A 25,453-nucleotide genomic window follows, 5' to 3' on the forward strand; every position below is an offset into this window, starting at 1 on the left:
GAATCTTCCAGGGTTTTATATCACATCTTACCTATTTTCAAACATGGAAAAGGTGTGAGTACTTCTGAAATGGTGTAAAAGAAAAGCTTAGTAAGAGAGTCTTAAGCTGTGTACGTTTTGGAAAGAGGCAAGTCACGGTGTAGAAAGATTGATTTGTTGGTGGTTGGACCTGCCTCAGCTGCATATGTACCGGTTTCTTATTTTGTCACACAGCCACACAAGCAAAAAGTGTATGATCTTTTGGTATTTATTTATTATGCGAGTCCTTGGTTCACACCACTCTAGGTGAACCTAGGAGTCTACCTTACGTAGTTGGCAGCGAAAACACGGATGGCCAGGATCAGAGCAGGGCATAGCGCCTAGGTACGGTAAATCACTAGCAAAAGTAGGAGGACTTGGATTCTTAAAGGGTGTGTGTGTGTGTGTGTGTCTACGCACGATGTGTGATTTCTTAATTATCTTGTTGGTTGTTAGGTGACTACTAGGATCTCTGGAGCATTACTGGGTACATCCCTGCAGGGTCAAAACTATTTGAATAGCCGTGTTCAGAGGTCAAGGACTCATCTTGTCAAAGCCCTCAAGGAGTAGTTTTTGAACCCTTGAAAAGGTGTGAATTTCTGGGATGAGATTGCTATCCGTGGAGGTGGAATGAAGTTCGTAAAATTAGCATTGGGGAATGGCTCCAGGAAACCAATCTATATTCTAAAACCTCCTTTAAAAGGCAAACCGCTTAAATCCCTTTTGCATAGAGATCGAATTACTATAGGCTTAAGGACCATCACTACATTATTATCAAACCAATCTATATTTTAAAACCTCCTTTAAAAGGCAATCCGCTTAAATTACTTTTGCATCGAGAGTTGCTATAGGTTTAAGGGCTAAGACCCTAAACTCTTCTCTTGCTACTCTACCCATATACACTTCATTGCTCTTTGTAGGATTAGGATTTGCTGAGCATCTCCCATGCTTGCTCTTCATATATTCGTCGTTACAACTGAAGACCGGCCGAAGCAGCCAAATAAGGTGTTATGGTCATATTCTGCGCTTAAGGTTGCCTATGGCACATGGGCCTACTCCGCTGCTGCTTGTCGATCCTCCCGTGGGGCTCGATAAAACTCTATTGGACCCTTAATTATATGGTATATATTTAGCTCGAAGTACTATATTTAATATCATTTTGTGATAAATGTGTATATCAGCTATAAGCTATTAATCCAGGACTGATGATACATGGCTTTAAGGGAACATCGAGAGCCGGACCCACCAACAGAGATGTACTAGTAAGCCCATTGAAGTTTCTATGCAACATGGCTAGCTGGGAAGCTCATGCAGTTAAAAAGAGGATCTACATAGAAGCATCTCGTCTCTCTTTAGCTTTCCTGTCGTCGTATGCCATTGAACCCACAGCAATCATATACATGCACCCAGCCCAAGGCAAACGTGCCTTCTAGGAATGAGCAGCACCGGGAAGAAGCAATCCAACTAGTACTTTGCAGCATGGCTTGGCGCGCACGAACAAACTGCACGACACGCTCCAGGAACGCCGTCGAGTATCCTAGCGGCATACGCAACGCCGTCCGCCGCGATGGCAACGGTGCCCCAGGTGCAAACGCCACGATGGGCCAGTTCCAGAACGCGACGATGGGCCATTTCAACAACTCACATGGCTAATGGCTGCGATCATACATTGCTGTCGAGGTCAGAGGGTTGTAGTACATTATGGAAATTTTCTTATCGGACACTTCGTCACAACAGTGAAAATTAATATCTGCAATATTAGAAATCACTGTCTACAACACTAAAAAGACATGTATAAAAATAACTCTTCCGATTCATGGATAGAAAATTCCCGTCGCAACATGACACCATGTTTCATGCAACATCCACGGAAAGTGACATCACGTAGAAATAAAGTTTGCTACATCAAGAATTACCTTTTGCATAATTTAAAAAATATAGTCGTAACATTTTAAAATATTGTTACAACATTCTAAAAGTTTTATTTTCCAAAAAATCAGTAAAATAAATAGAATTAGTTAATTAGACTAGAAAGGTGCAACATGAAAAATCAACTATTGAAACATCTAAAATAATATTTTGCAACATTCCAAATAGTTGTTGAAACATTACCTCACATGTCTAAAATCCCGAAAATAACTCTACAAATTACATGTCAAAATACAACTTCTATATTAGATTACATAGCCAAAATTGGCCTGGCTGCCCTAGGAAATTGGTGTGACCGATAAAATCGGGTCCAGATCCTGCCAAAGTCATACTCTCTCATTAGAATTTTAAATTGGACGTTCTATATATGTATATATATTTTGATCCTCTCGACCAGAGCTACGTAATGGTGAGGTCCAATTTGCATTTTGACAATGTTATCCAAACCGGTAAGACAAGTTTTGGTAACCTGGTAACGCTGGTTTACCCATTCGTGCAAATTTTGGTTGTCAACAAGAGATTTATCTTGATAATAATTACTGAAATAGTTTAAGGGAGTAAACTTTTTATTAACTTCATTTTCTGCTGATGAAGTAATTTACTCTAGAAACGAACTTGAAAAATGTGTGGTAGGAACTTTCATGTGTTATTATTGAAAAAAAATATTGTAAAAGTATACGACGAATAGCTTAATTAGCTTCACTTGGGAAGCACCCTTCCAGTTGATGCATGTTTATGGCAGGCCGTTCTATTATCCACCGTTCATCTATATATAATTGAACTTCCATAGCATCTCGTTTGAGTTGGTTGTGCTACAATTTGACAGCATTCACTCAAACTTCTACTATAAATGGAGACCGTCAGTAGTGTACTAGTGCTAGTACCCAGTTCCCTGAATGGTATGTGTAGTGTCCTCATGTATATGGCAATGTTTTTTCTTGATGTCACTATAGATGGTGTGGAAGGCATTGGGAGTATGAGGTACACTAATTTGATCTGAACTGTTCAGTGTTCATATTATCTTTACCTTCTGGCACAAAATACTAGTTCACGCACTATCCAAGATGCATATTCATTGTTCATGTTTCTTGAACAACATGGCTCAAGTAGACTTCCAATATGATCCAGTTCGAATGTTTATACTGACACTCACGTGGCACCATATGATCATGTTTACAGCCTCCGAGAAATGCATGACTGGGTTGAGGAATATGTGGATCAAGCAACATGATCGTGGCAACCAGTATTCAGAATTCTGAGTTGATAAAAGTATTTGTGACGACCTTCAAAGCTGCTGCTCCTACTTCAGGCTTCTGTTCTAGAACACAGAATTGTGGCTGTAGTAACAAAAGAAATGACAGCAACAATAATGTTCGATGGCACTGCATTTTCATGGAAGTAACTCTCTCAATCTTTTTTATTCAAAATGTCAGTTCAAGTATGTTTTTTGCAAAATCAATTATTCGTAAAGGTGTATATTTAATTCTAGCGATTCGCATGGGGAACCTCATGAGTATTGCTCGCGACCTAGTAGAAGAGCTTGCCACAAATTCGATGGCCCAACTAGGGCGGCCCAACCACCCACAATGCAAAGTTCTGGATTGCTAGAAATCCAAACACGACTTCACAACTAACTCTTTTTGCAGATTTCTATGTTTCATTCACTTATGAAATTCACTCTGTGCCAAACTATTTCGTTGTACTTGAGTTCAGAAGCGTTAGGCATTACTTATTTATTATTAACTACACAAATATCAAACATATATCTTATCTGAGTGATTACGTATGTTACGCATTAGTTATTTATTATTACGAAATTTGCATTTCAACCAGCTAATGTTTTTCATTTACTTAGTCAAATTTGCGGCCGCAAGATTATGTTTTCTGATTCGCACTTCAGGGTTTTTTTTCCTTTTTTCTCTATTTATGTTGTTGTGGGCTGAATTATATATGTGTTGCTCTTTTTACTCCACTTTGGACTAGTAGTCTTTGCACGTTATGCTAGCTACTGATCCATTAGTGGCCCAATGGAGCACGGGAGGCAAAGTGAAGCAACCATCTAATTGAGGCCTACAAACATTGTTGCTACTCAAATGATTGTTAAGTTTCCTTTGGGCCGTAGGAGAAACATTAGGGACGGCATTTATATTGGATGTGGGTAGAATTAAGTTTGGATAGTACTTTTTACCATATTTTAACTCAAATATAAATATGAATCTAGATATTCTTTAATATGAATATTAATCCAAATATTCTCGAATACAAATACAAAATGGATAGATCGAATTCGGATTCTTTATTCGGATACTTACTCGATTTCAAAAAAAAGCTTCTATCCATTTGTGTTTATTGATGGTCTTATAACAACAAAATGATTATACATATAGGAATTAAAGTGTGAGTATATAATACAAGTAGAAAAATAGCTTGTCGAACATATTTATCTATAAACACTTTAATATTAGATATATATGAAAATCAATAAAGCTATAATTAAATAAGTATTTTGGTAGAATTTAAAATTTATCAAGCAATAAAAAAAGGTATTATAATGTCATCCATAAGTAGATGAACTAAACTATTAAAAATAATATGATTATCCATATTGGAATCAAAGTAGTTAGTTATATTAAAACTAATTAACTTAATCTTTACATGTTGTTATTAATATTAAGAATCATATCATTGCTCATTAGCCATAATAACTTTCAAATAGCTTCAAGAATACTATTAGTAATATTAAAAATAATATCATTAGTTTCAACAATGTACTATCGTTGGTAGTATCAAAATTAATATTATTAGTCTTTAGTCGTAGAGGCATCTTCTGAATAGTTTCAATGATGTGCTATCAATAATAATATTAAAATTATTCTAGTGATTCTGTCAAGAAATCGAAACGTTTCTTGCAGCCAAACAGAGCCTTAGTGCCATATTAGAATCCAATACGAATACATATACCATATTCACATTTTAAAAGATACAGATATTGGATAATTCAGATATCTACATTTATATTTCCATCCCTAAAAGACATCTTTGATGCCATTAAAAATGCAAACTTAAAGAATCTAATTGGTATAACATCTGGGCATAAAACTGTTGACGCTAAAAAATCGAACAATGCCTCCGGCTCCTGCGTCGGATACACGACCCGGGAGAATCTGCTTAGCTCCTATTCGGGTTGTCACCCTGGTGCGGTTCGCACGGCGTGCCAGTCAATCTAACTGGCTGATTGACAAGGAAAGAGAAATATCAAATTCTAGGGGTTCGATCGGCTAAAGTTCCGATCTATTTCAAAGGATGTATCAGTGAATCGGCTGAATTAATGTAAAGATGACTGGCTATGAAACAGCCGATGACCACGTAGCAGTTGTAAAAGAAACTACTACAGTAACTTGAACAATGACACTTGGAACAGATCTAATCGGTTGTATGATGATAAACAAAATATTGATATAGCCGACAGTTCGTGTCTGAAGCTGGATAACTGGTGATAAAAACTAAAATAACATGTAAAACCTATAATTCTAGTAAATATCGATAACTGGTGAATAAATCTAACGAAACAACAGCGATGCGCCCGAAGTTAAAGCTTAGATATTACTCAATACGCGGAACTTACAAATTGGCCAGAGGTCGTGTTGGTGCAGCCCTACCAACTCGCACGAACTCGTGAAAAAAAAGGAATTTGGCGAAGTCGCCGACTTGAAAGTAAAGTTACGTGAAAAAGTAGATCTGTATTGATGATTGTTGTGTTGTTTTACAAGCCTTGCGAGGCACCTATTTATACCCTGCTACAACTGATTTCCTAACCGATCATGATTTTATCTCTAATTCAAAATAATAAATACACACGGATACAGCATGCATCAGAGTCGGACACTATTCAACTTTTCTACGGACCAATCCTCGTCTTCATCTGGTCAACGTCTTGACCCATTTTAGGCCCACATCGGCCAAGCTGCTCCGGCTCCAAATCAGCCAGTCTCCATCGACTCCCTCAGCTAATCGGCCGAAATACTGTAGCTCTATCGGCCAATTCCCCCAGCCGTAGCTTCTTGCTTATCCGTATCGGCCACTTTCTTCTCCTTGACGTCGACCTTAACACGTGTCAAAAACCGGCGTCAACAAAAACATGTTCACTAGAGTACCAAATAATGTCCTCCCCTTGTTCCTAAAAGAAAATCACTCTAGGAAAACTGATATAAATTAGTAAAAGTGTGTAATGACTTTACTTGTCCTTTTATATTAGTCATATTTACCACTAATTAACTTATACGTGCATATGCACAGTGGGAGTAACAATAGCAAGAGTTATGGGATAAATTTTGAATCATAGATTGACTTTATTTTCTAGACGGGAGAAGTTTGTCATACAATAGTTTAATTTTAGTTTGTGTTTATGTAGTACCAAATAATTTGATTTTTTAATATGGGCATAGCCATATAATATAAAATTTTTATATGAGTTCTTATGTAACATATTAAAGTTTTAGATGTTTCGTAATTGTATTAGTTAATTTGGCCAAAATGTAGGCCGATGGCAACATGTCAGCAATACTCTCTCTAGCCCTAGACGAAGGACATTCAGAAAACTCAGACAAATTATTAAAAGTACTTATTTATCATATTTAGGCTAATTGACAGTCGTTGCAAATTATAATTTAATAGAGTAACAATGACAAAAAAATTGGGATAAATTTTGGATCACATAATAACTTTATTTTAGGAACGGAGGGAATTCTCCTATGTTCCATATGGTTAATACTTTAATAGATTTAAGGTACTACCTCCTTTCTTAAATATATGATACCATTGATTTTTTTCGTTCATTTGACTATTCATTTATATATAAATATTTGTGCTAATAGATAAATCTCTAAATTAAATTCAAAGTAATTTAAGGAAAGACAGGTACTCATTTTATTTTACTTAACTAATTTACTAAATAGATATTGTTGTCAAAAATTAAGAAAAAAAGTTAACGGCGTCATAAATTTTGAAAAAGGAGAGAATATGTTTTCAGATAACACGCATGCTTAATTTCTAATCTTAAATCCATTGATTGGCTGAAAAAGATACGAAATATAAAAATAGCCGAATACATCACCATGTAGATCGAGACCGGAATATTTGGTTTTCCACCGTCTAAAAAAGACTTATAATAAACAACGGCTATAATATCTCTCATGAGTCATGATTGTATACTAGATAGACCCCATCGTGATATACAAATTAAAAATAGCCGTATACATCAATGGTGAGACCGGAACATTTTGTTTTCCACCGTGGAAAAGAAAGTTGTACAAGTACCCCAACAGCCGCTATATCTGTCATGAGTCATGACTTTATACTAGACCCCACCATGATAACCTTGAGCAGCAAAATATTCACAGGATCAAGGATCAACAGCAACAGCATGCATACCACAAATCTTGTGGCAGAGTTGCACTGGCACCAAGAACCGAATCCATCCCACGGATAAGATATGCCATGTGGCGGGCGGCCAGTGGGTGGAATCGACGGGGGGCGACCGCCGCGCCGGCTGGGGATAATCCGCGCCCATGCAATTTGAGGCCATTACACCTCACCCTCTCATCACTCTCTCTCCATCCGACGCCGAGGTCGCGACACACCTGAGCAGGGAGCGCGTGCCAGTGCCACCACCCATGGCGAGCACCAACATGGCCTCGGCCACCTCGCGGTTCATGCTGGCTGCCGGCGTGCCCGCCACCGGCATCAGCGGCAACGGCAGCGGCCGCGTCAGCTTCGCGCCGGTACCAAACAGGCTGGGCAGGAGGCTCGTGGTGCGGGCCGAGGAGGAGGCCGCGGCACCGGCCGAGCCCGCGGCGGAAGGGGAGGGCGCCGTGGCCACCAAGACCAAGGCCGAGAAGCCGCCGCCGATCGGGCCCAAGAGGGGCGCCAAGGTTAATCATATTAGTACCATCATCCGTGTGCTCAACTGCTGGTGATGCAATCCATTGCTTAATCTCACTCACTCTCCAATTCTTGTGCTGATCGCCAGGTGAAGATCCTGAGGAGGGAGTCCTACTGGTACAACGGGATTGGCAACGTCGTCACAGTTGATCAGGTTACTATTCTTACACCTCCCGAATCAAAGGCCCCCCAGTAGACTACAAGCTAAGAGTGTCATCGGAAATTCTATAGCATAGGGACTAAACTCATTACACTCCTAGAATAACTCTGTTTCAGCTGTTCAATTCTTGTAGCAATGAACCCAGAAAAGGCGATAAAATTGAGCATTTGATTCGTTTGTGCAGGACCCCAACACCCGCTACCCGGTGGTTGTGCGGTTCAACAAGGTGAACTACGCCGGCGTGTCCACCAACAACTACGCCCTGGACGAGATCCAGGAGGTGAAATGAGAGAGGCTGGCTCAAGGGCCTCCGTGCTCCCCTGTGGTTGGTAGTTGCGAAATGAGGGATGTGAAGCTGCTGTGGTAGCGTCACAACATCTTGTGTGTGATAGCTTAATCTCTGTAATCATTATGTAATTGCTTTGCTGCTTGCTTCACCGTGGACTAAATAATCTCCTGCCCTTAAATTGTTGTATTCTTTTCTTGTCATTTTGTACATGCTCATAAACCTCTTCCCTATAGCACCGTTTGCACGATGCTGGAAACTCAATTCATAGTAGCTGTAAGGGTTCGTACACCATCTCAGGCTTTGGCTTTGGTAGAGCTTGGTGACCAGCGTTCAGTATTAAAGACCATGGTACAAATTGAGCGATATTACAACACCACCAAATTACTCCTCCAGTTTTTACATCTGCTAGTTTCAGCTTTCACATAGCAATAAAAAAAAATATAGCAACCTACTCTAAGATGTGTGTGACAGCATTAATTACTGCCTTCTGGAACAGGTCAAGCCCGAGACTTGAAAATTTTCAAATGCTGCCAAACCACTAACATTGAGTTTGAGGTAGTTCAGAGTGTTCTTCACAAGTTCCTGTTACACCTGCCAGAATGTTCAGACTCTGAAGACCCTGCCCCTCATGGATGTCTCTCTTCAAAAGTAGGCATAAACAAAGATCCGCCACTCATCCGAATCAAAACTGCTATCAAAACTGAAAGCTTCACACATGCGCACTGATCCATTGGTAACGTTATCCAGACTAAAGTTAGGGACTTCATACCAGAAATTAGCAATCGTCGCTATACCCGAGGCCCATAGACAGCCTACAAGTCATTGCCTGGTCAAATCATGTATCATCCTTGCTGGAATGCTTAGTCGCAATATAGTCTAATCACGGAGTCAGCACCAGCAGTGAACAACCAAGGCTGTTTTGGATGGAACTTGCAGTCTAAAACCCCTGCAAACCCAGAAAAGTGGTCAAATATTGCCTTTGAGATATCTGGAGAGCAACATAGCGAACCTGTATCAATGTATAAATCAGAACCTAACAAAATATCTCTATTCCACAAAAATTTAGTAAGTTCACGGTTTGTCATGCCGTGCATGTCGTCTTTGCACTCAGAGTGATGCACCCTCCCCCCTACCCACAAGAAAACTAATGGCGCTCGATCCAATTGACAAAGATTAGTAACAGATGCAACTATTTTAATCTAACAAGAATTACAACTATATTAATTCTACAAGTTTCCCTACAAAACAGAACCATATGTAATGCAGTAGCCTCATAGCTGGGTTTAAGACCAGTATCTGAACTGCAGCAATGAAGACGAGAAAAAATCTACGCATGTGAACAAAAATCTAGATGAAAAGATTGAAAATTATTGAACCAATGGCATGCATACCTCTTCCATCTGAACTAGAATGGCCACGAAGAATTTCCAATGGTACAATAAGTGGGTTCTGGTTAAGATCAGAATAGACCATTCCATGACATACATAGGCAGTACAGTCCTCGGAGGATGAGGCAAAAAGAGGGTACTTTCTGTGAAAAGTAACACTCGTAATATCCTTCGAGTGGGTCCTGAAAATTAGCAAATAAGTTACCGGAATTTCTAAATGAAAAAAGCAGCAACAGCATCAAAGACAAGATTGCCAAATAGAACTGTGGAAATTTTACATCAAAAGAGATTACTTTGACCTTCACGATGCAGTGGACAAATAAAAGATGTTGATTGACAATTGTAAGAGTGCAAGCAGTAACCACACCATCCAGGCAGCAAAACACCATGTTTTACCAACATTGCAACAGATTTATCAATATATTTGGACAGAGGAAATTAGGATCACCACACATCCACATGGGCAATCTACACTTATTTAAAGGACGTGGAACACATGAAAATCAGCTTATAAGATGCATCTCAATATTCATTTCCATTATTTTTCCAGGAAAATGGAATTCCAGCATCCATACCCATAGGAAGGTTCATATACCATGCAAAGAATTTAAGAGTGCCTATATTGGTAACCTTGGCTGCATATAGAGATCTTGAAAAATTACATCTTTTTCTTTCAAAGAAAGGGGATTAAAAAGAGAAGAATCATACTTTAGAGTCTTGTATGGTCGTGTAGATAGGTCAGTATCAAACCAGCATAGTTTGCCATCTTTGCTTCCCACAATAACATTATCACCTACAAAAAAGAAATGTGAAGTAATCACAATACTTATAGAGTCAAATTAATATTAACCTACCAACAGGTACAATCAGTTCGAAGCAAGTCCTTGGAAAAAATTCAAAATTCAAAAAAATTACTATCAAGCTGACTTGTGACCTACCACCAGGATGGATCGAGATAGAGGAAATCTCACGAAGACCTGACTCCAGTTTCTTTACCAACTGTGCCTTTTGGAGATCATAAACCTGAATGAACTTCTTAGTAGCAACAAAGAACATCTTCTCACTTGGATGGAATGTTGCCGCAACAGGAAGGCCTGGCAGTTTACGGAAAGGATGGTGCGAGTGCTTTTTCGAGAGCTGATGCAACAATACAGCTTTTGTATTGCGTACAAAGGAATTAAGGTGTACAACTGGATGGGTAAATTAAAGGTGCCATATCATTGGCCCACAACATTCAATGTGACCATGCATGTGAACATAACTAAAAGTACATAGAGAGGGGCCACACTTAGAAAGAAAAATAAAACCAGAACATATGGAAATAAAACAAAATCAATAAACATGATTCATAAAGGATATCACTAGGCACAACTGTGGTAAAGTAATCTCCCTTAAAATGCCAGTCCACATTTGACACAGCCTAAACAAGAAATAGATTCATAAGCAAGCAAAACAAGATATTAAGTTCAAAGGGAAACGAAATTTAAGTAAAAATCTGGTACGAGACCTTATGATGAATCAAGGTGATTCCATCCAGTTTTTCATGCTTCATCCACCTCACAGCTGGTTTCTTACCATCTGCAATATAATAATATAATAGTGTTTCAGAAGACGGAAAAAGGCTATACAAAGGAACCATTGATTGTCTAACAATTCAACGCACCAGTATCATCTTGAGGAACCATTTCGCCAATTTGCAGGAGCTCTTTTGCCCTAATTTGCACTTCTTCACTCCCCACCCCAGCATTAATAAGTAGCAGGTCATGTTCTCTGCGCCAAATAAAATGAGTGACAAGAATAATTAAAGCTTACAGATAGGAAATATGCTAGAATATCAAAATGCTTACACAATAGCAGCAAGAATAGGCCTGTCAGGTGCAGGATTCCAGGCAATATGACAGACATCACCTCCGACATTCCAAACTTTAAGACAGCGACCAGTTTCAACCTCCCAAACACGAATTGTACCATCGGAAGAACCTTCAGAAAAGGAGTAATTGTCACTTGACGTTGGCACACTCAGGTTTATGAAATGATCTTCTAAAGCAGAGAAACAGGCCCGCGGCAATTAACCCTATATGCCACAGCTTACCCAATATTCCATGTGTACCCAAGCACAGCCCTCGATTTTAGGGGCATCTTAGCAATTGTAGTCATTTTTCAAAAGCAGCTTTGATTTACTAGTTTTTGCATATCATACTAATAAAATTTATCCCCCATATAAGAACTATCTGACTTGATTAAGAACACAGGTTTTGTTTAGTAGTTAGATTATGAGAAGTTTCACATCCATTCCCATGTGAATTCAGTAACAGATGATCTCCACTCCTTTCTATATAAAAGATAAATTAGATCTAGATTTCCCTCCCAACCAAGCTGACCTAAATTCTGAACTTTTTTTTATGTTACAATGAGGAAACAACTATAAAACTATTACTTTTGCGAAAGAAATAGTGAGATGTAGCTAGTGCTGCTATTTTTAAGTGACGAATTGAAATATGGAAGAAAAAAATACTATGCAGCGCATTAGCTAATATCAACTCAATTGAGTATCAGACCATTATGTGCATGTATAATCAGATAAATACAGAAAACAACATTATAAAAAAATATAGAAAAATATCAACAGTACATACCAGATGCAAGCCACTGCCCAGTCATTTCAACTGAAACTGATTTCACAGGACCCTCATGGCCCTTGAACTCAAGGTAACAAGTTTTTGGGTATGGCCTCAAATCCTTTTTACTTGGTAACTTGGGCTTGAGTGACTCAGGATCAATATTTATCTATGGAGTTGTCAAATAATTGGCCCAAATTAGAGACAAATAGTGTCTTTCAAAGAAATAGGTGGTATGAAAATAACATATGAGGCTCTACTTACACGCTTTTTGCGGGTTCTAGGGCATAGATACAGATCTAGACATCGATCAAAACCTTCCCTCAGTGCCTTCTCATATGCAGGTACACTTCGAAGGGACTCAAATCTGGTGAAGTACACAACTTAAATGTCAAAATAATTTAGACAATACAAGACAATGGACAAGGAAAAGGAACAATGTCAAATATAATACCGTTTTGGAATAAACTTTGGACGATCCTCCTCATACATAAGCTGGTATGAATCTATTTCCTCTTGCGTGGGAATGTATTCAACAGAAGGATTATATGACTCTTCATGACCTGAATACACCATGAAGAATGAATAGAAATTTAAAAACATATACAAACACTCAGTGAAAATATGTTCTAACAATTTATGAATGATTATTATAGAAGTGACTAATTCTGAAAAAGGGTATGACAAAATACCTGGTAAATTAGGTTTAGGAGCTGGAATGTAGCTCAAGCCTTGCCGCTTATTATCTGCTGTATCAGTTTCATCTCCCCACAATAGATATAAGTTAGTTTCCTCCTTTGGCTTATCAAACTTTATCCATCCATTACGAATGGCTCTTACAAGTTTAACAACCTGCCACCAGAACACATGAGCTCAAATTTCTGAGGGAAGGTGCAAATGACTTCAGATGCAATACACAGTTCAAGAGAGAATATCCAAAATAAGTCAACACAAAATTTGTCCTGTTCAAACAAAAAAGAAGCTACACAACAGAATAACAGTAAGTTATGTCAGTTCACAAATTCACTAGTGAATCATCACTCAATCACAACACTAGTGAATGCATAACTCAGTCATAATACTATTAACTGTTACTTCCTAAATATGTGGTATTTTCAAAGATGGGAGGCCCTAGCTGGTCTCCAGCATGTCATGTCGAAAGGAATTGATCCCAAACAATCAGGCTCAACTCTAACTAAATTAGATACTGCTGTTGATATTAGAAGATAAGATTACAATTAAGAATGGACAATGAAATGATCCAGTTCCACCCCTCACTAGCCATCTATTTCATGGGTTTTCAACCATTAATAGTCTACCCTCTCATCCCTAGCCGCCGCCACCACCTGGAAGCCTGTCAGGTGGTGTTTATCCTGTTAGATCCAAGGATTAATAAAGGCTGCCAGCTAGCAAGCAGATGCTTAGGCACTGCCTAGGCAACCAAATACCTTCCAGGCGACAGGGAGTGATGTCATGTGTGACTATATTCTTTTAAATTTTTTCTTTGTGTAATTCTATGCTATTAATAGACTTGGACCACCGGCAAGACATGCGGATTACCCCCATAATCAGTGTGGCAGGAAATCAGATTCACCAAGTGCCTAACCACTGCATAGGCAATTTTTATTTTATCAGCTAGGTGCCGAACCTTTGAAATGCTGGAATAAAAAAATTTGGTATTTAACGAATTTGATATTTAATTCATGACTATTCATTAGATCATGCTCAATGGGGTCAATTATTTCAATGAATCAGTATATAGAGATCTGGAAAGAACTCAGTACTAGAACATTCATCCAAGCTGTCAGATCAATAAAAAATGATCTAATATAACAGAAGGGAGATGAAATGCACAATATACCTTCTTCTGCTCCCACTTTGAAGGCACGAACCGCCTCTTTGGCTCAGGGGCACTAGAAAGCGGATGACCTTTATCCTCGTATTCAAACCAATCAACATAATCCTAACAAATAAAAGTCAGTCAGTATGTTGCATCCATGTATTATAAACATATGGACTGGAAAAAAAGGAAACCAGTGAACTGTAAAAGAACAATTCATTTGCATGAATCTGGACAGAATTCATTGCCACCATGGATAACAAATTCAAAATCATGTATATCTGTACAGGTTATTATCAGCGAAACTAAGGTTATTATCAGAGGAAAAAAAGTTATGCACTGGCCATATGTCAGCAAAGAATCAGCCAGCATTTTCGCATAGTACTTAAGCTAATAGCAGATTGAGTTCTCATTAAAGTTTTAATGAAATCACTTGCATGTCTTTTCAGTCACCCACAAAGATAATATTAGGCCACTTGATCATTTATTTAACATATACACTTAGCACCTTGATTAAATATATAATAGATAAGGATTGGAGTACACACTGGATATGGATCAACATTGGCATGTGGAGTCCTTCCCTTTAATAATCTACTAATTATCTTAGCCTCTTCCTTTGTAATCTGAACCTCCTCATCATTATACTCATCATAGATCTTTCTCCTACATTTGGTGGGGAATAAAAGAAATTATGAGGTTAATTAAATGAGCAAAAAAAAAAATCCAAATGGTACAAGGTGTAAAGATACAGAAATGGTACAGGGTAAAACAACCAGATACATCTGTTAGGCAGAGGGAGATACAAATTTTCCATATTTTAATAGTTATGGTTTCAAGAGGTCCAAGCATATTCTGAAAGAAACCTAGATTGTGTATAGTCTTGAGCACTGAATCAAAATGATTGTAATAAATTTGCTTATTGCATGTTCTTAGAAAAAACTATAAATGTACAGAAATGACATACAGCTAGATTGAATGAAAATGAATTTCAAGTTGCAAGATTTATAGATGTACAGAAACGTCAGGTAACTAAGCCTTGTTGATAGCATTTTTTTTTCCACGAATATGCAGAAGATCCACACATCATTGCATTAAGTGAGAAGAAAGCCGAACAAAGTCTCACCAAGAACATCGACCAACAACAGCGACCTTACACAAACAAAAACAAACAAGCAGGCAATGTATTACACAACCAAACATACTGTTGATAGAAATGGAAAGCCCAAAGTTTTATATCAGGATAAAAGTTTAAGGTATGGTTCTTGGAACCCCCACACAGGATGGACCTACAAACATGTAGTAACTCTTTGGCTTTCATCCTCGCTTCACCCCAAACGATCAACCTAGAGCTGCTACATTTTGATGTTAAGTTTATATTCTCTATTGCTCTACACGTCAATACGTCATAAAGCCTCAATGGATCTAATCCCACTACTAAAACATTTAGGCCACACAAACCACCGTAACTGGGCTGGGGTGCAAACAAGGATAACCACTGAAAATATCATATAGAGTCCACTATAAGGGTAAACAGAATCTTTGGTAGATGTCGCCTTCGAACAAACAAAGATGAGAGCGGCACAAGTTATTACCCCAACTATCACAATTAATTTGATGAAACCAGTTGTAGCTAGATAAAAAACAATCTTTAATGTGGGAACTCTCATGTATAAGCCTATAGATGTTTTAAGTCTGCAGTCTCCAAGACCACAATGTTGGCCATAAATTGTAAATCCTAACACACTACAAATACAAGGGAGCAATTAGCTCGGCGAGACTCAAGATGTGTAAATTAGAAAATAGCTTCCAACGTGAGCTTGATAAGTTCCAGGGCAACTTGTCTGTGATACGCTGATGTTATTTTTCACCTTACAAAATTCCTGTGGGGTTACCAACCACTGAGCAAATCATCCCAAACAATAAATCTGTGGCAATATAAACATGCACCATTGCCATGGGACCATTATCAAGCTTAATCATTCACCCATTCAATAGTTGTTCAAATTGATGAAAGCTGATTGAGTGACTGCTACAGAGCAAGCTCAAGCTTTACCAATTCTTAGCGTCATCCGCGTTCCTGAGGTAGGCTTCGATGCGGCCCTCCCTATCGCGCTTCTTGATCTTCCTCCCATCAATGTCGTACCCAATGTGCTCCTCGTCCTTGTACCACTCCAGAGGCACGTCCCCCACGGTGTTCCTTGGCGCCACCTGCAAACAACAGTAACACGTACTCAGGCAAGCAATACGGAGCAACGATTCGCGGCTTAAGCAACTCAAAAACAGTAACAACAAGCTCATTTTAACCTCAAATACTCAAGCGAGCAACACGGAGAAACAAACCAGTCTGCGAATCAGCAGCTTAACAACTCAAACACTGAGAAAGCGAATGGCTCACCTCATCCTCCGACGAGTCGCTCTCTTCTGCCACCGCCTCGTCGGACTCGGCGTCGGACCCGGAGCCCTCGCCGCTGTCCTCGAACGACACCGAGTCCTGCAACCCACGCCACAAAACCCTCAAAATTTGCTCAAAATTAGAACGCCGCAAGGGAAAAAAATCGGGGACAAAGGCATCAGAAACTCTCTCACCTCGCCGTCGTCCTCGGACCAGACGCCGTCGCTCCAGGAAGAGTCGTCGGCAGATAGGTCATCGCCCTCGTGCTCGTGCTCCCTCTCGTTGTGGCCCATTTTCGTCGCCGGAAGGCTTCACGTGCTGTGGCGTCGTGGGAGAGGAGGCGAGGCGGAGGTGGAGGCGGCGGCGGGTTTGGGAGGGGGATTCGCGGCGCGCTGCCGGCCGGATGGACGGCAATCTAGCGGCGGACCGGTTGTTTCATGGGCCGGGACACTCTAGTTGTGAGACACACACAACTTCTCTGAGCCCTTCGGTAATGGCCCCCCTCCTCATGGGCCTGAAACGCAGGCCAAAATTCATATCTATATTTGGGTCAGTAACCCGAGCAGTAATTTGCAGAGTTCGGAAAGAACGAATCCTACTGCAGTACGGCAGAAAAAAATTTAATGAAAATGATGAAAAAGGAAAAAATGGACCAGAATTCCAAGAAAAAAGAGCAGCAAATGAAGTAGGAGCATCTCTAGTTGTTTTCCAATCCTCATTAACCTCCAATATCTATTTCGTCATATAGCGGATGACCACAGGACCTTATTTCCAATATCCCCCTAACATGTGGGACCAACTCGTTAGCAGGTCAATTTTTTTTACTTTCTCTCCTTTTCCTTGTTTTCTTTCTTTCTCTCCTCTCCCTCTCTCCCGCCTCTCTGTAATCTTGACTAGGGATGTACAGCCTAGTAAAGGATGATACTAGATGGTGCGGGCACCCATCCCTTAAAGGATGATACTAGATAGTGCGGACACCCACGAGAGGGTGGCGAAACATGACCCGTTAGGACAATGGCGCGACAATGGTGTGGGGCAGCTTGCAGCGGCAACGTGGGTAACATTGAAGGGCGGGCTAGCAAATGGGAGGACCGGCTTAGAAAAGAGTAATAAGAGGGACGGAGGATTGTCCGATTTCTTTATGTGATAGTAAGTGGATAAATCATGTGTTCTAGTTTCAATTCAAACAAGGCCCCTAAAAGTTTATGAAGCTTTGCATCAAAAAAAATATTCTAAAGCCAAAACCAGCTCTTCCAAACGATCGTCCTTGGCCATGAGGTAATCAATGCGGGTACATTTAAAGCGGCTGCAAGGTACAGCTTGCAGGCTCCCTTCTCATGCTGTCTGCATTTTATTGTAGGCCCTGTTTAATTCACCTCCAAATTTCAACTTTGACACTATGCAAAAAGAAAATACCTCATCATATCAAACTTGCGGTACATGCATGGAGTACTGAATATAAACGAAATCAAAAATTAATTACATAGTTTTGTTGTACTTTGCGAGACGAATCTTTTGAGCCTAATTAGTCAATATTTGGACAATAATTCACAAATACAAACGAAACACTACCGTTGCGCTACAGTAATTTTGGTTGCCTAAAGTTAGGCAACTAAACAAGACCGTAGTTTTGGTGCTGGCGAGCTGCAGCTGCAGGCCTGCAGCGCAGCCCAAACAGTCCACGGGAAGGCGGAGTACCTGAACCTGCAAGACTACCCAAACCTGCTCCAGTGGTGGTTCGAAATCTGACAAAGCAGGCCTTGTTTAGTTCCTAATTTAGGAGTGGTAAAATTGGCATTTTGCCATAAATGCGCAACTGTAGCGTTTTGTTTGTATTTATGAATTATTGTCCAAATATTGACTAATTAGGCTCAAAAGATTCGTCTCGCAAAGTACAACAAAACTGTGCAATTAGTTTTTGATTTCGTCTACATTTAGTACTCCATACATGTACCGCAAGTTTGATGTGATGGGGATCTTCTTTTTGCATAGTGTCAAAGTTGGAAGTTTGGAGGGAACTAAACATAGCCTAAAATTGAGCACAGAATCTCCACTCCAAAACTAGAGTGAACATGCCCTCGTGCTCGTGCTCCCTCTCGTTGTGGCCCATTTTCGTCGCCAGAATATCAGGGAAATGTTTGACCAGATACAGTGCGAGCGCACAGCTTCTGAATGGTCTCATAACTTGCAACAGGCAGAAAAACGCTCTGGTCCAGAAGGATGGGAAGCCGCCTTTGGCACATCCGTGTCGACAATATTTGTTGGGCTCTCCATTGTTTGATTTGTCGTAGAATCTTTGTTTGCCAAATTCATACAGTAGTCCATGTAGTCTGGATTCTGAGTTTTTGTTGCGGGTTAATAGGTAATTCTTTTTGTCAAGTTAAGCTATGGTGATGCTTCGACATATTTCAAGAACAAACTTTTTCAAAATTTGCAGCATTATTTCAAAATTTGCAGCATTATTTGGGGGCTTTATTACTCAACTAAGTCTTACTTTAAAGTTTAAATATGTACTCCTCTCCTTTTTAAAAAAGAAATTCGTAGAAGTTCCGATTGTGCTTGCTAACTCTGTTTGCACTTTAAGCAGAAGCGAGTGTAGCAGTTGCATAACCGAACAGAAGCGTGCCTTTGTCTTTTGTGTTGTACTATTTCTTTTTCACAGTCGTGCATATCCCAGCTGACTTTAAGGTGCTCTTCTCTTACCATTTTGTACACTTTCATATTTGTTTCTATGATGCGAAAGAAGTATTGTAAAGAGCTGACAAATGAATTTCAAATACAGGTGAAGCAATCACTGTGTCAAATATTCCGAGCTATTTTGGAATAAATTGTATAGTCGCTACTGGCTATCCGCCGATCCCTACATACGTAGGCCATAAATCAACTTATAGCTTAATTTAACGTGAATATATGTGTCCACAGTGTACCCGTACAACGTGTATTTCTTTTTGAAAAAGAAGTGGCAGGAGTTCTGCCCTTCATATGTACTAATAAAGGAGAAGAGCCATGTCCAACAAAATACAAGAGAGAGCCTAAGCTCGGTAAGAGGCCCAAAAAAAAAAAACTAGTCACCCGCCCAAAAAATACTAGAACATTTGGCGTCCGCCAAGCACCAAGAGTAAAAGATAACAAAAGCGTGATTTGGACATACATGATTTGGACCCTTGTGGTTGGAGTCATATGTACCGTGGAGGTGCATCCCCTTGTCAAGTTGCGCTCTTCTTTTGTGATAAATTACGAGTAAGGGTGTGGGGTAGCATTTAATCATTATATAGACCATAAAAATAAATCTATACCTAATATATTAATATTAAATGCGGTAGTTTTTTCCAACCGTCGTAATCGTTTTGCAAAAAAGTTCCTGATTTTTTTCTTAATCAACACGCAGTCCTAATCACGGAAGAAATCCTACATCCGTTCTGCATAGTTTCCCACACGCAAAAAAAATGGTTGCTGCGAATTCCCCATGAGGCGAGCGCTCCCTGCTCCTGGGCCTGGCTGTTGTGTGTGCTGCCTCCTGCATAGCAAGCTTGAGCTGGCCTGCGTGAGTCAAGCCAATCAGTGGACAATAGCGAATCGTAGCGATCACAGATAACATCATTACAGTCCATGAGTGCATGCATTTTATGAAGAAGAAGCGAGCTCAAGATAGTAGGTGTTGTGCCCTAAAGCTGGATATGAGGAAATCTTATGACCGAGTAGAGTGGGATTATCTACGGTCAGTCATGATACGGCGTGGTTTTCACCGAATCTGGGTGGAGTCGATTATGAGAATGGTGACCACGGTTTCATTCTCGGTGCTTTTCAATGGTGAATGGATGGACTCAAGGGGTATTCATCAAGGGGATCCAATCTTGCCCTACCTCTTTTTGTTGGAAGCAAATAGCCTTTCGTACCTGTTAAAATCACGAGTTCAGTCAACGCAACTTAATGGCATCAAGGTGGCTCCATCGGCTCCGGTGGTGAGTCACTTACTCTTTGCGGATGATAGCCTTGTAACGACCCCGGTTAATCCTTCAAGTTACCCTTAATCCGAGTCCCCAAATCCCTCTATCTCAGCCCTCCCCTGAGCTTAAGCGCTCCGCCTCCGGTCAGGGTCCCGACCCCTGAGACCCCGACCCACCCCGTCGGTTCCTTCTGAGTTCCCCAAGGCAGTGTCCCTTCGATCTTAAGCAGAGGAGAAACCGAGAATGACCGGTGGATGGACGGGTGGACCCGCAAATCTTTTTCCCCAAATCTCCCAAGGCAGATGCACTCGAGCGGCCTGCATCGCTTCAGAGCTCTCCCGCCGCGTGGCTCAACTTCTTCGATGCCCGCCGCTTCGCCCAGTCGCCGGTCGTGACCGAATCGATTCTCGCGCCCTTCTTCCCAATCGTCGCGGAAGCCCCTCTGCACCCTTTTCTGCAGCGCCTCGTCTCGCTCGCGCCCTTGCCAGCCGCGCCTTGGTGCTCCGACACCGCTATGGCAGAGCTTTGCCGCCTGCTGCGTCCAAACTGCCTCACTGCTCGCGCCCATCATCACCTCGCCGGATCCCCTACTGCAAAGCCTGATGCCTTCCGGCTTTTTCGCCGCCTCTCCACAGTCGAGCCGCCCCGAACTCGCTATGCGACGATTCCTCCATCGCCAACCCCGACTCCGGCCGCGACAGTTCTTTTCCGCCTTGCCAGAACTGTACCCGGCAAACCGCTGCTTCGTGCTCGCCCGTGCATCCGCAGCCCGCCTGTCTTGTCACCTGTGCAACCGCGCTTATAGCGTCGTTCCCCCTGTCACACCCATCAGATCCGCCGCACGACGACGCCCACCTCCGCCAAATCTCAACCACCGGCAAAACCGCGCCTACGCCGCCTTATCTCCAGTGCCCAATAGCTGAGGACGCTATCTTTGAAGTCCTGTTCCGCCGCCCATCACCGCTCAATCGCCGCCATGGCAGCGCACTCCATCCTTTTCTTCCGGTCTTCGCGCTACTCCAACTTCCTCTCTCTCTCCGCGCAGCTATAAAAGGGAATGCCAGAGTCCTACTGGAGTTCCCTTCACCATCGTTGCCTCGCCGCCTTGTTCCCCTGTTTTGTGCTTGAGCGCCGCCACCTAAGTTCTTGAGAAACTCTCATTCCCGTTCAACACCCGTACCTCCCCAAATCCACCCAGCCGCCTGCTCCTCCACGCTGTGCTAGAGCTTCCTTGTTGCTCACAAGAAGCTCCGCCGCCACCGGAGCACCGCCGGACATCGCCTCCACCCAAGCCTTAGTGCTTAAGTGCTTAAGCTCTTCCGCGCAAGTCTACTCCTTCCCGACTCCAAAGCTTCACCTATAAATCGAAGGTAAGCTGCCGACCCCTCACCGGTTCGCCCGACTTTATCTGTTCGCCCGACTCCTTTTCCGTCTCGCCCGACCCTGTATGTTGGCCGACCTTTAATTGCTTCGCCCGAGGACTCGGCTGTATCTTTTCCTTGACCCGAGGGTATCTGTGTAAGATTTCGGGGACTTCTCTGTAATAGATCTGAAGACCCCAACCACAGTTATCCCTTAAGGTTTAAGAGTCAGATCATAAGTTTCTTCCAATCCGACCCTTGGTCTTGTTCTCTATCCACTGAAGCTTGAACCCCATACTCTTTCCGTAGCTTTGCTACAAGTTTGTGGGCTAAGACTTGCAAGTGTTGCTGTTGAAATAACCGTCTAATCACTAATCCCTGCATTGCATGCGTGTAGAGTTTCATCTTGCTGACGGCGTCTACGAGCTACACCCGGTGCCAGAAGACGGAGCCGTAGCTGAGCTACCAGTTCCAGAAGCCGAAGTCGCCCCAGCTGAAGACCAGCTTCCCTCCCCTCCACTTGAAGGCAAGCCCCGGAGCATGCATCCCAAAGTTTCCCCAAACTTGCGCATGCCTTCTTTCTCATGTTTGTGCATTTACGTATAGGAGTTGTTTGCAACCTTAGATGCATGACATAGTTCCTTGATCTAAACACTAGTTGTTGGACCGAGTAGTTGCTATACTTAAATAGGAAAGTGGTACAAGTCGAGTGATTTCCTGTCACTCGCGAGTTACAGGAATTGGTTGTTTCCCTTCTGTTACAATTATAAGGACGATGGACGGGGCAGGGTTTTGGTTAACTCTTTGGTGGTCGGTTGATCATCTCGTCTGTCTATGGAACTTGTTAAGGCCCGACAGTGGTGGTGTTCGTGATCAAGTTTTTGAAAGTACTAATCTCATACCTATTATGGGATGGGGAAGCCTAGTACCTGATTGAACTAGGGCGTGGCTTATACCCCTGCTGTCCCTGGAACGAGGTTCCCATGGTGCATCATGTGGGTGCAAGTACGGTCACAGTACGGTAGAGGCCGGGACTGTGGAGCATTGCATGCCAAGGGAAGTTTGGACCTGACACGTGCCTGGGAATTGATGGGGACGGCCGACACAGGAAGCGACCCTTGTGGTGCGCGGATGTCGTGAGGTTAGGTTCACCATGCATGGTTAAGAAACCCGAATCGATTCGTCTGCCTCTCACAGTTTGAGACTGCTTGATCGCTATGCTACACTGAGTAATGAAAGAGTCTGATGATGACATGGTTTTGATGATGAGTTTATATACTTAAAACTGGATCCATGTTTGCTTAAAGTAAGATGCCAATGTAGACTGGTTAATGAACTTAGAATTGGAGCTAAAAACTTGAGAGTAAGAACCTAAATTAGTCGCTTTTGGCAAACAAACCCTCAGCCAAAGAGCCCTGCATGTCTAGACATGGTGGAGTAGTTTTACCACCGGTCGGTTAAGTCTTGTTGAGCTTAGCAGCTCAGCCTTGTTCGTGGCTTTCTTTTTCAGGTGAAGTCGCAACTCCTGAGTTCGCTTCTGTTGGCACTTGGCCACCCAGCTCCCTCCGGGTTGGACGGTTGAGTGGGATCCCTCCTCGGACGGTGAGGAAAGGGATCACTGATGTCCTGATCGGCCTCATCAGGGACATGCGACCCCGGCGTTAGCTTCCGTTATTTTACCCTTTCCGCTGCTTGAACCCTGTAAAAACTCTGATTTTCGTTTGGATGTTGAACTAAATGATCAAATTTGGTTAACTCAGTGGATCTGTTGTATTCTCTGGAACCACTCACCTTCGTGTGAGTTTGCTAAACTCGGTCCTGTTGTGTGGTTTAATCGGATGAAATCTGACGGCACTTCGAGTTAACTTGACTAAGGCATGAGTGTCGCGTGTCAGGCGACTTAACTATGCTTTAATCAAGGTAATCCGAGGTGGATCCGCCACAAGCCTGCCGTTCTTCAAATTGAATAGGGAGAGTGTGGAGGAAGTTAAGAACGTGTTACAAGTGTATTGCAAGGCGTCAGGGCAGCAAGTGAATATGGACAAGTCATCTATACACTTTGCTAAGGGGCGGTCAGGAAGCTTAAGAGCAGAAATAAAGAATATTCTAGAGGTTAATAATGAAGCTCTAAGTGAGAAATATCTAGGGATGCGTACCAATGTAGGCAGTTCAACAAATGGTGCAATTAAGTACCTGAAGGATCAAGTGTGGAAATGAGTGCAGGGCTGATGGAGCAGACGTTATCATCGAGAGGGAAAGAAGTGTTGATCAAAGCAGTAGCCCAAGCTATACCGACCTGCTTCATGTCTTGCTTCAAGCTCCCGAGGGGACTGTGCAAATTTATTGATGGGCTGCTTCGAAGCTTTTGGTGGGGGAGTAAGGAAGGAAAACGTAGGATATGCTGGGTAGCATGGGATGACATAACTAAACCTAAATGTGCAGGTGGCCTGGGGTTTAGGGACATTGAAATGATTAATCTAGCGTTGCTAGCGAGGCAAGCTTGGAGAATTATGCAAGAGCAAGGTTCACCTAGTGCATGAATCCTTAAAGCAATCTACTTTCCTGATGGAGATTTCTTGGATGCTGATGTACGTGAGTCACCATCAAGGGTGTGGCGAGAAATTGTTGATGGCAAAGAGGTACTCAAGCAAGGGATCATTCGTAGGATTGGCAATGGTGAGGAAACACATATCTGGAGCATGAATTGGCTACCAAGGGACTGCATGTTACGTCCTGTGTGTTGCATCGGAAATAATCCTCCACAGCTAGTCAGTGATCTCGTTGATCAAATATCGGGGACTTGGAATTGCCACAAGCTAAATCTTTTCTTCACTCCGATGGATATAGAAGTTATCACAAATATCCATCTTAGCTCAGATGGAAGGGATGATTTCTGGGCATGGCATTACGAGTGGACTGGCATTTTCTCTGTCAGATCTGCCTATAGAATGTTGGTACACAACAAAGGAGTTATAACAACTCTAGGAGGTCGGATACACACGTAGTGGAGAAGGAATGGACTGACCTATGGAAGGTCAAGGTGCCATCAAAGATTCACATGTCCTTGTGGAGGTTTGCTCGCCATTCTATCCCAACAGGTGACGTGCGCCACCATAGGAACATGGCTCTGAATAGCTGTTGTAGTTTTTGTGGAGCTTTGGACTCATGGAGACATTCATTGCTAGAGTGCAACATGTCCTGGTGTGTCTGGGCACTGGAACACGATGACATTACAGAAGTTTTGGGTCAGATTCAGAATCAAGATGCCCGAGGTTGGCTGAAGGAGGTGATGGAGGTATTGCCACATGATAAACTTATATGGGTGTCTCTGGTGCGGTAATGCTCTTTGGTGCCGAAAGTGACAAGTAAGACGACTTGTCCTAGTGGGATAGCTGTGTTGCCTAGGACTATTCCGTAGAAGGGAGAATTCATTGGGGTAAGCATTTCAGTGATGTCGAGGCCCATCTTGCTTAGAGTCTTGGCGAAAATGACGTTGAGTCCACTGCCGCCGTCGATGACTACTTTGGTTAGTCTGGAGCCTGCAACAATTGGGTCTAGTACCAGAGGG

At 41.9% G+C, this 25,453-nt stretch overlaps 2 protein-coding genes across 5 annotated transcripts; one reads left to right on the top strand and one right to left on the bottom strand.

Annotated features, from left to right (window-relative positions):
- Positions 1 to 7,491: 7,491 nt before the first annotated feature.
- On the top strand, positions 7,492 to 8,584 carry LOC101767783 (photosystem I reaction center subunit IV, chloroplastic). Its single transcript, XM_004956015.4, has 3 exons — positions 7,492 to 7,877; positions 7,976 to 8,041; positions 8,232 to 8,584. Exons 1-3 carry the CDS (start codon positions 7,515 to 7,517, stop codon positions 8,334 to 8,336), a joined length of 534 nt encoding a protein of 177 aa, XP_004956072.1. The 5' UTR covers positions 7,492 to 7,514; the 3' UTR covers positions 8,337 to 8,584.
- LOC101766981 (ribosome biogenesis protein BOP1 homolog) lies at positions 8,436 to 17,013 on the bottom strand. 4 transcript variants are annotated; one of them, XR_214608.3, is made up of 18 exons: positions 16,772 to 17,013; positions 16,581 to 16,676; positions 16,239 to 16,393; positions 14,731 to 14,848; positions 14,204 to 14,305; positions 13,035 to 13,194; positions 12,797 to 12,905; positions 12,607 to 12,709; positions 12,361 to 12,511; positions 11,572 to 11,704; positions 11,388 to 11,494; positions 11,232 to 11,302; positions 11,084 to 11,144; positions 10,663 to 10,890; positions 10,433 to 10,517; positions 9,728 to 9,906; positions 9,106 to 9,282; positions 8,436 to 9,024 (listed from the first exon to the last, which is right to left on the bottom strand). XR_214608.3 is itself a non-coding variant. In XM_004956013.3 (17 exons), the coding sequence occupies exons 1-17, from the start codon at positions 16,868 to 16,870 to the stop codon at positions 9,197 to 9,199; spliced, it is 2,043 nt and encodes a 680-aa protein (XP_004956070.1). In that variant the 5' UTR covers positions 16,871 to 17,013; the 3' UTR covers positions 8,436 to 9,196. The 4 variants fall into 4 exon arrangements, 2 of the variants coding, with proteins under 2 accessions (XP_004956070.1, XP_004956071.1); XR_002676419.1 differs by having other exon boundaries at positions 8,436 to 9,027; XM_004956013.3 differs by having other exon boundaries at positions 8,436 to 9,282.
- Positions 17,014 to 25,453: the final 8,440 nt, after the last annotated feature.

The sequence above is a fragment of the Setaria italica genome, chromosome II (assembly GCF_000263155.2).
Source record: "Setaria italica strain Yugu1 chromosome II, Setaria_italica_v2.0, whole genome shotgun sequence".
Classification (NCBI taxonomy): domain Eukaryota; kingdom Viridiplantae; phylum Streptophyta; class Magnoliopsida; order Poales; family Poaceae; genus Setaria; species Setaria italica.